General features: G+C 38.3%; 1 protein-coding gene across 6 annotated transcripts in view; it reads left to right on the plus strand.

Annotated features, from left to right (window-relative positions):
* GULP1 (GULP PTB domain containing engulfment adaptor 1) overlaps positions 1-13,025 on the plus strand; it is a 176,932-nt gene that overhangs the window by 123,461 nt on the left and 40,446 nt on the right. For all 6 annotated transcript variants that reach the window (XM_069021937.1, XM_069021933.1, XM_069021938.1 and 3 more), the window contains one exon: positions 10,278-10,349. In XM_069021937.1, coding sequence (XP_068878038.1) covers positions 10,278-10,349 — 72 coding nt within the window. The remainder of the gene's footprint in view (positions 1-10,277; positions 10,350-13,025) is intronic.

The raw sequence follows: 13,025 nt of genomic DNA on the forward strand, positions 1-13,025 counted from the left end.
TGTTTCTGTGTTTATAATGTCATTGCATGTTGCCATGGCAAAAGTGTGATAGTACAAGTTCAGTATTATGTTAGTCAAGAACAAGGGAGATAGATACTAGATCAAAATAAACTTTAACCACAAAATGGGAAATGTCTGTGGAATGTCATCTTTGCTTTTATGAGATATTTTCGTGTTTTCCAGTACAAAAGAATAACTTCAATACTTTTTAGTTTTATTTATTAATATGTATATATACTATGTATATGTATATAAATCCATCACAATTTTTTCCAGAAACAGTAGAATTTATTTACATTGAACAGAGGAAGGCTGTAATAGTTTTGTGTCCAGCTTCAGTTGCTACAGGCTGAATGCTCAGAATTGCACAATCCCACCTTGAGCTGGCACATGGAAACTCCTGGCTGGTCTTGTACTTGTTGTTATGAAAGAAAGAATCTGAAGCCTGTGCTCAGAGCCCTTCCTAATGATGAACTCATCTGGGAAACATCTCTTGGAAGGAACAGCTGCTCTTGTGTGGTGTCATGGCCTGTTTGCTCCCCTGGCTCAGAGGTGCACCCCAAAAGTTCTGAGTGCATCAAAATGCCCCCACTTTTAGAAAGCTTCACCTTATTGGTAGAGCAGAGTGGTTTTGCCAGTTTTATGAATTAAGATAGCTTTTGTTATCACATGCTTGGCAGCATATCTTGGCTCTTCATAAGGGCTTTTTGTTTCTCAGTTCAGTTTTCACTCTTCTTGGGGAGGTTTTGTTTGATAGGCCTAATATTTCTAACAGGACAAAAAGTCAGCAGGATAAATGGCGCTTAACAGAGTTCAAGCTTCAGCTTGCTATATTTTGTAAAAAACAGTGATAGTTGCAGGATGCTAATACAGAGCTGACCAGTAGGTGCTGCATTCAAAGGAACAGTGGGGTTATGAAAACCAGGGTGTTAATTCAGCAGGGCCAGATAGTCAGCAGCTAGGACAGCAGCTCTGGATGACTTATGCTGGGTGTTCACGTTGCTGTGAGAATAGCAGCACCTGGGATCTTCATCTTGCTTTTCCTTTAATTGTAGCATTTTACTGGAGAAGGCTGTGTTTTTTGAGGGGCCAGTGGATGTGGAAATCTGTCCTTTCCGTAAGGGAGTGCTGAAGAAGATGATCTTTAACCTCAGCTTGGGTAGAGTAGTGGGTTTACACAAGTAGTAACAATGAAATGCTTTCTCATACAGCAGTGCAGTGAAGTTCCTACTGAATGGCCAGTGTTGCTGGCTGGCATCTGCAGAGGTTAAGGGGGAAGTGAAGCAAACAGGACTCTGTGTTCTGAAGTTTCCAACACTACATTTCACATCTGTACAAAGAATGTAGGAGTTGTTGCAATTTTGTCTTATGTTAAGGTAAATTAAATCACTGCATTGGCATCTGGTTCATGAAAACAAAAAGAAAAAAGCAGAAAATTATATCAAATTTGTTATATTAAGATATCTGAAAATATCTAGGACATAATGAAAAATAGTGGTTTAGTACATTTAAGGGCCTAGTTTGGCCTTACAATTTTAGTGAAGAAATCATGCTTGAGTTAAATCCAATTGCTGTGGTGCAGAACTAAGTCTGTCTAATTATGGACTTGTAAAGCTGAAAAATCTGTCCACTCTGTTATTATTTGCTTCTCAAGCTGGAAATTTGATGTATAAAACAGTGAATATGAATTATTTTTAGGTGGCTTTCTTCAGTGAAGGTAAATTAAACCTTTTTTTACTGGAAACAATCCAGTCAGGAATATAAATTTTCTAAATTGAGGCATGCAAGCAGTGGGATGTGTCTTCAGTGTGTATCAGAGGCTTTTCACATTTGAATACCCTTTCTAAAGGAAGTATCAGGTTTGGTAATTAGGTTTGTTTGTCCTATCTTGATACAGAAAGGTTCTTGTGCACGCCTTCATTGAATATTGGTTCAGCAGTGAAAATCCTTACAGAATGAAAAGTGTGCTGTATTTTAACACTGACCAGTCAGTTTAGAGCTGACAGTTCTTAATTCTTGGAGGTCACAAACTAAATGGAATCTAAACTAATGTGAGAGTAGGAGCAGAGGGTTGCAGCAGACAGCAAGGATGTTATTGAGCATCTGTAGTGGGATAGCGCAGTCATTTTCCATGCAAGTCAGAAGCAATTCAGGCCACATACAGGGTCAAGCCAATACTATGCTCATTTGATGGGTGTTCTCCTGTTAGTTATCCTTAAACTTTCAGGCAGTATCCAGATATGCCACAGGAGGCTCTGAAGAGTTGATGAGCGGTGGCAGAGAAACAGAAGACAGTGATTTGATGCCACTGTTTGGTATTAAGTGTCAACAGTTTGTGAAGTGAAGCAAAAGAGCTGTAATAACTTGAGGATGATGCCTTTGGGTTACTCCCAAAGGAGTAAAAGGATCTGACAGTTTCTCCTACTTACCAAAAAAAAATAATCAGTTCACATGTGTAAAAAGCCAAAACTGGAAAAACAGAGTATGTCCAAATTTAAGCACAATAGATATATTTGGAAATGTGTCATTCTTTAATTTACTCCTTCATTTTTTCCAACCTCTGAGCACAGGATTCTTGCATGTGAAGGCTAAAGAACACTGTACCACACATGAGGAAAGAATGATCAAAAGAGCCTGTGTGACCCAGTCTCAGCCAGGGAATATATGATGAGCAATCGTTTTCCAGTGATGAATTTGCTCTCACTGCCATTTTCTCCTGCCCTTGTTTATTACATGCCAAATGTTATCCTTGATTTTATTTATCAGCTATGAGAAGTACACCTGGGATTAAAAGGAAAACAGGCCTTCAGCATGATATACTGCTAGTATTAGCTCTGCTTTTGTGCACGGGCAAAATGTTCCCTTTTTAAGCCCTTTTCCCAAACATCAAAGTTTTTAAAGAATTTTCTAGAAGTGACTTTAGCTTGTTGGCCTTTTTTGCTCCAAGCTGGAATATCCCTATGACATATCCCTATTACCCTCCTGCTGCTGCCTCCTCACTCAGAGTGGAAGTGAAGGGTCGGCTCCAGGTAACAAGTGTGTGGAGCAGAGCCAGGGGAACCTTCTTTCCTGGTCAGTGCCTCAGGTGGGAGTCAGTCTGGGGGCAGCTATGCTGCTCTCAGCCTGTGCCTGCAGTCTGGGTAGCTGCAGGCTGGCTGATGCTGGTATGTGCAATGGGAGGTCAGGGTCCACCCCCTTCACCACCCCAGCTCCTCTCTAATCTTCAGGTTCAGCCTGACAGCTCTTGAGGGCATGGTTCAGTTTGAGACGTGCTTCTGAAGTGCGGGGGAGATTGAAGGACTGGAGAAATGCTGGGTGTTTGCTCTTGTATAACTGGTGTTTTCTGTAGTGACAGTCTTGATAAGGTACATGTGTTACCTTTTCTACTCTTTCTGTATTCCAACCTGCTCTTATCTGCCTTGTGCTGGTTCTAGCTGTATTAGCATTATTTTATCTTTAGAATTAGATGGTTTAATGCAGAGCACAGCTTTGATAGCTGTGTTGCAATCTGATTTGATTTTTGATTTTATCCTTGTTGATATCCCCCCTAGCATGTGACCACACTGATCTCTCTGGAGAAGATTTAAGTTTTGATCACTTACCAAGTGTATCTTAAAGTCTTCTGACATTCTGCTTTACAAAAAAGCTGCTTTTGGTAATACAAATGTATAATCCTATTTTTCTTTTTCTGTGCCATTCTCCCTTCTGGCTGCAGTGGGACTTGAGGGGGAATGTGATCTGGTGTAATTATTCCATTCTTTGGCCTTTAGGGTTACACTGGGCTGGATTCAGCTCCCTTGGACCACACATCAAATTTCTTCCAGTCAGCAGCTGTATAATTTCTCTTCTTACCATATCTGGACATGGGTTAGAAAACAGATCTAGGCAGGCTTAGGACTGCCACATGTCCTCAGTTTCTCAGGTATTTTTGCCAGAATATTTCTATGTATTCCCGTTTCCAGACATTCGGGCAGAAGCCACATCCAGGTGAGGTGCACTACTCCAGGGAAATGTCTGTTGTCTCTGTCTGTCTGCTGTTGAGCATTAGTTATCAAATAATGTTCTTTGTTATTTATTAATAGATCCAGACTGAAAGACTGAAATGACTACTTGTACATTTGATAGTGGAGAGCTCTTAATTAGTGCACTTACAGAGAATAGAAGAAAGTACAAATTAAACCAGTGGGGCTTTCTGCACCTAATTATTTTATGATCCTTTCTCTATAGCTTTCTTTTTTCTCCCCAAACATTTCAATAACTTATTAAATTGTTTTTTCTTTCTTCATATCTTAATTACAGTAAATATTTTCTGTTGATGGATTAAATACCTGGTAATATTTGATTTCCATTAGATGACTCTTTTTTTTTTAAATGTTTTTAGCTGTGCATTCATCTTTCTTTTTTGCCAATAGTGCTTGAACACTCCCTCAAAAAATGCCTAGAATTTTTTTCCTGTGAGGGCCACCATTTATGCAGAACATTAGATGTCAGACAAGCAGGGAATATTCAGGGAATGTGCTGATGTCTGTACCACTTTACTGCCTCATACTCCCATGTGGTGAGCTGGATTTCTCCTCTCACTTGAGTGGCAATCATGCCTGGGAGTTGTTTTTCCCCAAAGGGGAAAAATCCAAACATTTAAGTGCTCTGGCAAGAACATGTATTTGTAGAGAACCGAGGAAGCAGCTGCAGGTGAGGAACTGGACTGTGGGGTGGGGAAAGAGAAGGAACCCAAAATACAAAGTGTTGTTTGTTTTATGGTCCATGCTGTCCTTCTGCTGTTTGAGTGATGGAGAAGGCTCATGAATGCAAGGCTGAGCAAAAACTCTGCCTGTGCTTATGGAGTGTTAATAGCTTAGACACTTGTTCAAAACTGGTCCCACTTCTCTTTCATTCTTGTTTTATACACCGTTCTTCTGGTGCTATCACAATGTGGATACATTTGTCTTCCTTTCATCAGTAAATCAGCATCCCTGTAGAATGGAGGAAGTGGAAGGAGCTAATTTGTCAAATGCTGGCAGCAGGTATCTACTAATTTTGCATTGCTTTTTTTCCTTTATTGTATGAGTTTGGTAAGTACTGTTTTCATATAATTGCATTTAAGTCTGCATAAAAGAGAGCCTTTAATGTTCAGGAATTTCAGAGTAAAAAAGAAATGTGGCACTGTGGAAGACTGGGCTTTTTTTAAGATTGAAATGTGATGACAAAGGAAAACAGATGTTGTTTTATTATTAAAATATCCTACACTGCTCTCTACTGGAAGAGCGAAAATCTACATTAAATATTCAGAAGTGAATAAAACTATTTCTTAATCAAGAGTCAAGTTTATTAATTTTTTTTAGTCTGGTAAAACTAACTTTTCCTAAGCATGGATAGAGGTTTTTTACCCCTCCAAGCTTTGAAGAAAAGCACCTGGATATGCTTTGCATGTAAAGCCAGTAAAATGTTGAGGGTCAAAATCTAAGCTGCCAGGGGAAGAATTACTGGAGAGTTTCCTGCTAATGTCAAGAAAAAAAAGTGAACTCCTAACCTTAACAAGTCACATGACCTAACTAAGACCTGTTGGGCACATCAGAACAGCAGCAGACTTGTCAGAACTGTAAAGGATTCTGGATGCCTGAAGTTGTCGTACGTTTGAATTGACTTTTAAGTGAGCCTGCAAAGTAAAAGATTATTTACCTTTTATTTTAATAGTTTCTCCAGACAAAATATAACTTTAAAAGCAGTTTTAATAACTTCACTATGGAATTGGACCAAAAAAGATGTCTTGTTCACATTAATGTATAGGTAAATTTCACCTACATTCTGAAAAAGATATTCCCCACAGAGGGTCTGTCTGTAAGACAGACCTCCTGGCCATTACAGGGCTGAATTTTCTCTCAGTTGCTGTCAGTGATAAAACCTCTGTTGATTTAATATGTTGAAACAGTGTCTGTTAATTCTTTGCAGCTGCATTATCTTGCAAATCTTTGCATGTGGAGTGAACACATCTGGATGTCTGCTAATATTATATATTAAACGGTTTGATCTGAGGTGTTTGTCTTGTATATGGCTGGCCAACAGCTTGCTTTCTTAATGGCAAACATCACTGTACATTAAAGGAACACTTAAATAGTTCTGACTGATAAAATCTGTTGGCCTCATAAGAGTTATTTCTGATTACAGACAGCTGCAAGCGAAATGAGAATTAGTAATATATTAGAAAAGTAACCTTTCATAAGTTTTGTAGGAAATATGTTTGGAAGAATGGCAGACTGCTGTAAAGAATGTGTGGTAAAGCAAATTGCTTCAGCTTGCTTTACATTATACAAAATATTAAATGTCATCTTCCAACTTCTTAAAGTATCCAACAAAAATTCAGTACAATCATGATGAACTTACTCTTAATACTAAACAACACATAAATATTTGTGTCTAGTGGTGTACCTAAATTATGTATCACGTCTGTTTGAATTGGCTTATTATGCATGGAGTACACCAATCTCAAGAATAATCTTTTTGCTACCTGCAGACAGTAAATAGATGTAGCAGTCATGTGTAAACATTTTTAAGCTGTATTATGTGTTTGAGCACATTACTTATGTAAAGAACACTTAAGCATTTAATGCATTTATTAGTTTGCATTTAGTATTAATAGTGAATGATCCAAGGGGAAACAGTTATTTTCTGTTTCTCTCTTCTGCAGTGAAGTGTAGGAGTTGGGTTAGCTTGGCTCACTTAGGTTTCAAATGCTGGTTGTTCTGCATGAGTTGGGTGGCAGAAGGGAACCTCAAGTGCTGAAAACAAGCACTGACTTGCCAAGTTCCTGTCCAAAACTCTGGATCAGTATTGCTCCCTAAAGGAGCCTGGGATGAAAAGGGAAGTTTCCTATTTACCCCTTTTGCTTTGAAATTTTTGTTGCAGAAACTCTTCCATGATGGATGCTTGTATTACTCATGCCACAGCTGAACCAAATTCCTGATATAACAAATATTTGTTCTCTGTGTTTGTGTGAGATTTGGTGAGAAAAATCTGCTGAAAAGACCATAATGAAATGGCCATCTTTCCATTTCATGAGGGTGGTGAGTTAGTTGTTAGTGGCTTCCCTTAGAAATCCTGGTGGCGGTGTGTCTGCTGTGCCAGGGGTTGTACAAATATCACAGTGACCTTGGCAGCTGAAGCCCCAGCTTTGCAAATACATCTGTTTGCTTAGCTTAACTATCATGAGTAATACCACAGTAATTGGTACCTAATATTAAACAGAAAATGATGATAGATGACATGGAAAAGGTACAGAGCAGATAAAAAAGCAAGCAATAAAAAGCCTCTAGTTAAAACATTAGCTGTTTGTCAAACCTATATTGCATAGTCATTCTTTTGTTACAGTTAGAAAATAACCTGTCTTGGTTTGAAATTCTGTCTATATTTTTCTCCAAACAGAACAGTCCAATAAATAAAAATATTCAGAGTATCTCCCCTTAATTTCTGTTTTTATTACTCTTACCAAGAAATAAAGAAGGATGGTTGAGCATGAAAGCTGTATGCATGAAATGTGTAAGCAATTTGAATACACCTGATTAAAAAAAAAGTACAATTGCAATTAAAAGAGATAGAAATAGACACAAACAGTGCAATCTATAGTATGGCCTTGTAATTTTTGCTTGGTATTAGCACTTAAGCTACCAATCTTCTCTGTATATCTCGATTAAACGGGTTTTACTATAGTCTCCTATGCTTAATAGTTTAATATGCACAAGCTTGAATTCTGCCTCCAGTTCAAAACTGCTGAGAGCAATAGAAATTTCAGTGATGGTGCTTACTGTCAAAGCCAACACTCACCTGGAAGAGAGTCAATGACTTACAGCAGCCTAGTGGGTTATGTTCCTTAAATGCTGATATAAGGCTCATGGTGTTTCTGTATTCTCTGAGTCTTGGCTGCTTATTTCTTTCGTAACTTACTAAGCAAACACAATGAGTTTTTCTTCAGGTTTTGTCAGTCTTTTAAACTGCTTTTAGCAGTTTATCTTTCTGTTTAGAAGTCTACTTCTCCCTCCACTCCATGATCATAAATGATAATTTCTGGGTTGGGGAACATTGCTATAAGCTTTAAAATTCAGTGGCATTTAACAGAATCCCCAGCTGTGGCAGAAGCTTCATTTGATGCTAATATTTTCTGAGACAGTAATGTGAATTAGCATGAGGTACAAGCCCCTGGGAAAACTGTATTTGTGGAAGGTACTGTTCATGGAAAGATTGGTCTGCTGCTGGGATTTACTGAATACAGCAAAGAAACCTTGACCCTTCTTGAACTGCGAAGGGGAGGAGAGATCTGGGAGGGGAGTTAAGGGGAAATTACTCTTATTTCTTTCTTAGCTGTATCAGGTTTCAGTCATCTGGATGGAAGTAAGTAAATAAAAAATGTAGGGCAGCCCTGTACCCTTCTCAAGAAGTAGCTGCAGGCAAGGCAGCATAACCTGGGGCATCTCTTTGTGTGCATTACCCAGTTCCACCTGAGCCTGGCCCTAAATCTGTATCGAGAAGTACCAGGCTGCTTACACTGACACCTGTGCTGCCAGTTTGAAAACAGCACAAGTATGAGGAAACAGCCATGGGTGAGGCCTCTGTCTCAGCTGGCAGCTTCTCCATGGGCAGCAGTGACCTGTGCTCTGCTCATGGAGCCTTGTCCACACCTGCAGCTGTTATTCCTGTGTTTATGCAGGATTCCTGCTCTGTGTATCATGTACTGTGACCTGCTCACAAACTGACAGCAATTACACTTCTGCCTCTCGTGTTCTGCCGGGTGTGGTGGATATGCTTGTGTGTGGATAGCTGGTAATGCTGGTGTTTCAGCCTTGCTCTTAGACTCTCATCTGACCTTACCCACTGGCTTGGGGTTTCTTTGCTCACGTATATTCACTCACCTTTTGCTTTCTGTCTCTGCCACGTGCAGTATCCATAATGTCCAAGAATCATTCTTCCTTCTTTACGTGCATTTTGTGCCACTATCACTTTTCCAGGCAAGATCACCCCCTTGGTCTAAAGTCATTGGAGATGTTGCATGAAAGACATCAAATCAATAGCAGAGCCTTCTGCTTTGTTATTCTAAACCCCTGGTCTCCTGGCTGGAGAATTGGAATAGTAGAGAATATTGGCAGCAGATGTGCTGGTGTTTTGATTTACACACTGTTGTATGCAAGGTGGCACATCATATTTCAGAGTCAGTAGCAAATGTCTAATGAGGCTTCATTATCGGTGGAGCTTCACAGTTTCTTTGCAGGAGAACCTTGGGCACACTGACTACACCAAACATGTTTGGAAGGTTTAATAGAACTACAATCTTCAGAGTTACTCTGTTGAAATTGTCTGTATCTTGGCAAATTTAAATTCCTTTTGAAATGGCTAGGACTTAAAAATTGTATGTGCCTCTGTGTGTCATGGTACCCAGAAACCTGTACTTTGGAAAAAAGGGAGGTTGTTATTTTCCTAGCCTTATTTTAGCATATACATGTTCATGGCATGACTTAACTGTACTTCAGTGTGAAAATTGGGCAACTGAAAATGAATTAGTGTATTACACAGATGGGTTTCAGGCAGACTTTTCATACCTTTTGTAACAGTACAGTAAAAGGCAAGTGTGACTGTACAGAACATAAAAGCATCTCAGTGTACAAATAAAGAAATGATAAGGTCCCTTTGGAATATTATACTTTAGATATGAAAAGACACAGGTTTGGTTTTCATTAAAACCTGACTTGGTAAAATATGAACCATCATAGAAACTACTTGAATATGACTCTTGTTTTACGTAAGCTGGAGCCTAGTTCCTGTACATCTATGAAATTACTATCCAAGCAGATCTGAGAGGAAAATCTGTGCTTTTAATTTGTCTTACATCTTGTATGAACATTTTAGTGGCATAGTCCAGATGATTGGCTCATGTTGATCCATGGGTAGTATCTCCTATTAGTATATTTTATTCATTTTTTTCATTATTTTCTAAAACAATTTATTAGCTAAGTGGCAATTTTCCTCTGGAAAAAGGTATTTTAACCTCTAATTTACAGATTTTTATAGGATGTTCTTTTAAAGTCAATTTTGATAATGGTAATGTTAGTTTAGAATTTAATTCTTATTATTTTCTTGATTAGAAATAGCTGTGTGAAGATTTTTTATTTATCAACTATAGAAACAATTGCCTCTCCAAAATGCTGTTTGGAAATAATTGGAAAATAAGATTACTTGAGTAGATTAGACCTTTAAATGCATAACTTATTGCTCACAAATTACAATCTTTTCAGTTTCTTGGCAGTACAGAAGTGGAGCAGCCCAAAGGCACAGAAGTTGTAAGAGATGCTGTTAGAAAATTAAAGGTAAGAATTTTTGATGAAACATAAATGGAACGTACTCTTAACCTCTTTTCACAACTAAGACAGTCTGTAAGTTTTCTAAGTGAATTCATTGGCTCTAGTGATGCCTTTTCCTGGTCTTAAAATCAAGAATCAAATATGGTTAGAAGGGAAAAAGGGATTTTGCCTTTGTATTTATTTTAAGGATCCTTAGGTGCACCACGTCCAGTTCGAATGCACCTCCATGCACACTGCAATGCACCCCCCACAAAAGATCTGGTAAAACATTCTAGGTTTTACTAATTAGCAGATCTATCAAAGTTTCCCCAATGAGAGGCTCAAGTGAGCCCCCCTCCCCAAGGAACCTTCCCCTGGATGGTTCTATCTTAGTTTACAGAATGTGTTCTGGAGAGGACCTTGGGGTCTGGGGCACACTGATCTCTAGCTACAAAGCTTCTAAAATGTTTAGTCTCTTAGCTTGACAAACAAGTGCCAGAATGTAGGCAAAAAGCACTAAGAATACAGAAGTTATAAAAGGTATATAAAGGGGGTATAAAAGAAAAGGCAAAAAATCATCATGGCATCACTAGAAGTTGCTTTTACTAATCTCTTTATTGTGTAGATTCTTCCTTACTATGCCTGTATGGTCAGGTGTTCTGCTGTGAACAGTGTTTAGTTGTCTCACAGATTATGAAATTATTCACAAATATTTATAAAGTTCATGTACTTCAATGGGTAATACTTGTTCTTTGGGCTTGTTTTAGGCTTCATTAGTACAAACTGAGGTAGCAAGAATTTGTTTTAGCTGCCATCCCCAGCTACAGCTGAGAAAATCAGACTTTTACAATTTCTTCTTGTGCTTAGGCATCAAGGGACTTGATAGACAACTAAAAATATCCGAGTGCAATGACTTGTTGAGGGTTGTTGTTAGTTAACATGGCTTTGACTTGACTGCTGAGTGAGAGCTGGTGAGCTCAGAGCTCTTCAGACGCTGTGAGCTGGGGTAGGGAATGCTGATTGTGCTGGTCCACTCCACTGCCTTTTTCTTGTGAAATTGCACTGCTTCATGCTTAGCTGCTTTGAGCTATTGGCCTTTGAGTTTACTTAGATGTAGAACTCTTTATCCCTACTACTGCATTTTCCATAACTTTTTTGCAGGCTTTTCATTATTCATTTAAACAAGTTCCTTGGAAATGGGCAGAAAATGTGGGGAGTCAATATTGAAAAAAATGATTGTGTTATTACCATACTAAAAACATGCAGAAAGGAAACATGAAACTACTCATGTAGCTCAGCTTTTGAGACTCAGTTTTCCCTTGAAAAAGTCATCTTTACAAGATGCATCAGTAGTCATATTAAGGTATTAAAACACGTTCTTTGCTGTTGTTTTCACTCTACCAAAACAATACAGCTGCCTTTAAAGATTCGTTTAGTCAATTCTTAGATTGTTTTGTGCTAAAAAGACTTATTGTGCTGCAGTTAGTCAGTCATCATTGCCTAGTTGTTTTCGAGCGTTTCAGGCTAAGTTTGACCCCTTTTTAAGCTCTGCAGCATTCTACCAGGGAAAACAAAATGTGTGTGTTTGTTTGTCTTTATCAAGACAAACTTGTGTAGTTTGTCTTTATAAAATTCCAATACCCTTAGCAAAGTTAGTTCTCTGCAGAAATCTGTCACAGGGATATCCTGCTATGGAGAAGCTTTGCTTCTGTTTTAATGGTGTTTTATTGGACTCCTAAGTAAACCAAATGCTGAGTGTCTCACTGGTGGAACCCCAAGTTGGCCTGGGCTCTCACTGATCACTGGAGGCTTTGAGTGGGTTGAATTCTACGATTTCACACATGGAAATAATTTTCTCTGAAAGCAGCTCCAGAAAGGATTTCAAATAACTGCTCCCAGAAGCGTGGGCAGAGCCAGAAATGTTGTGTATATATTCATGGTGTCACTGGAGTGTGTAGATACCTGCTCTAACTTTCTACACGTGTTCCCCAAGTAAAGCACCTTGGAGATAGAAGTCTGAATAGTCACTGCCAGAATTACACTATTTCCTTCAAGTTTGGAATTTGGAGCTTAGATATTAAGTATTGCATGTGATCTTACCTAATCACAAGTTTATTAGAGAACTTCCAAAGTAAATAAAGATGACTTTCGGAAGGACTTGAAAAATCTTGGAACAGAATTCAGAGAGCAATAAAAGGCTCTTATGTTTGAAACAATCCCCAATTAATTGAGTACTCATTTGAAGACTGACTTACACTGTGCATCTGTATTCTTTGAAGAGAAGCCTAGAGGTACTGTATTTTATTATTAAGCACACATCTGTAGCTTTTTTTTTAGAAAATGCTACTTGAAAATTTTTAAGCAATTAAAACAGTTTAAAAAACTAATGTCTTATATGGAAAGAAATATAAAGTGGTTTTGGGGGTAGGAGAGTTTTTAGAAGATATGTAGCTTGTGATGCCATATTTATATTTTTTAATTATCTGGATTTGCTTTTCGTTTGCAATGTTATTAATCATAATTTGTTTTTCATTAAAATTAATAGCTAGCAGAAAAACAACTGACACTTTTCTTAATGTTCAGAGCTATTTTTACAAGTGATATGCGTCGCTCTAATAAGCTTTTGAAGTCATGTGCTTACAGGGATATACAGACCATGAATTACTGCCACCAGAAAGCATTTTTCTTAAGCCCTCACGTCAT

Source organism: Aphelocoma coerulescens, chromosome 7 (assembly GCF_041296385.1).
Source record: "Aphelocoma coerulescens isolate FSJ_1873_10779 chromosome 7, UR_Acoe_1.0, whole genome shotgun sequence".
NCBI lineage: Eukaryota > Metazoa > Chordata > Aves > Passeriformes > Corvidae > Aphelocoma > Aphelocoma coerulescens.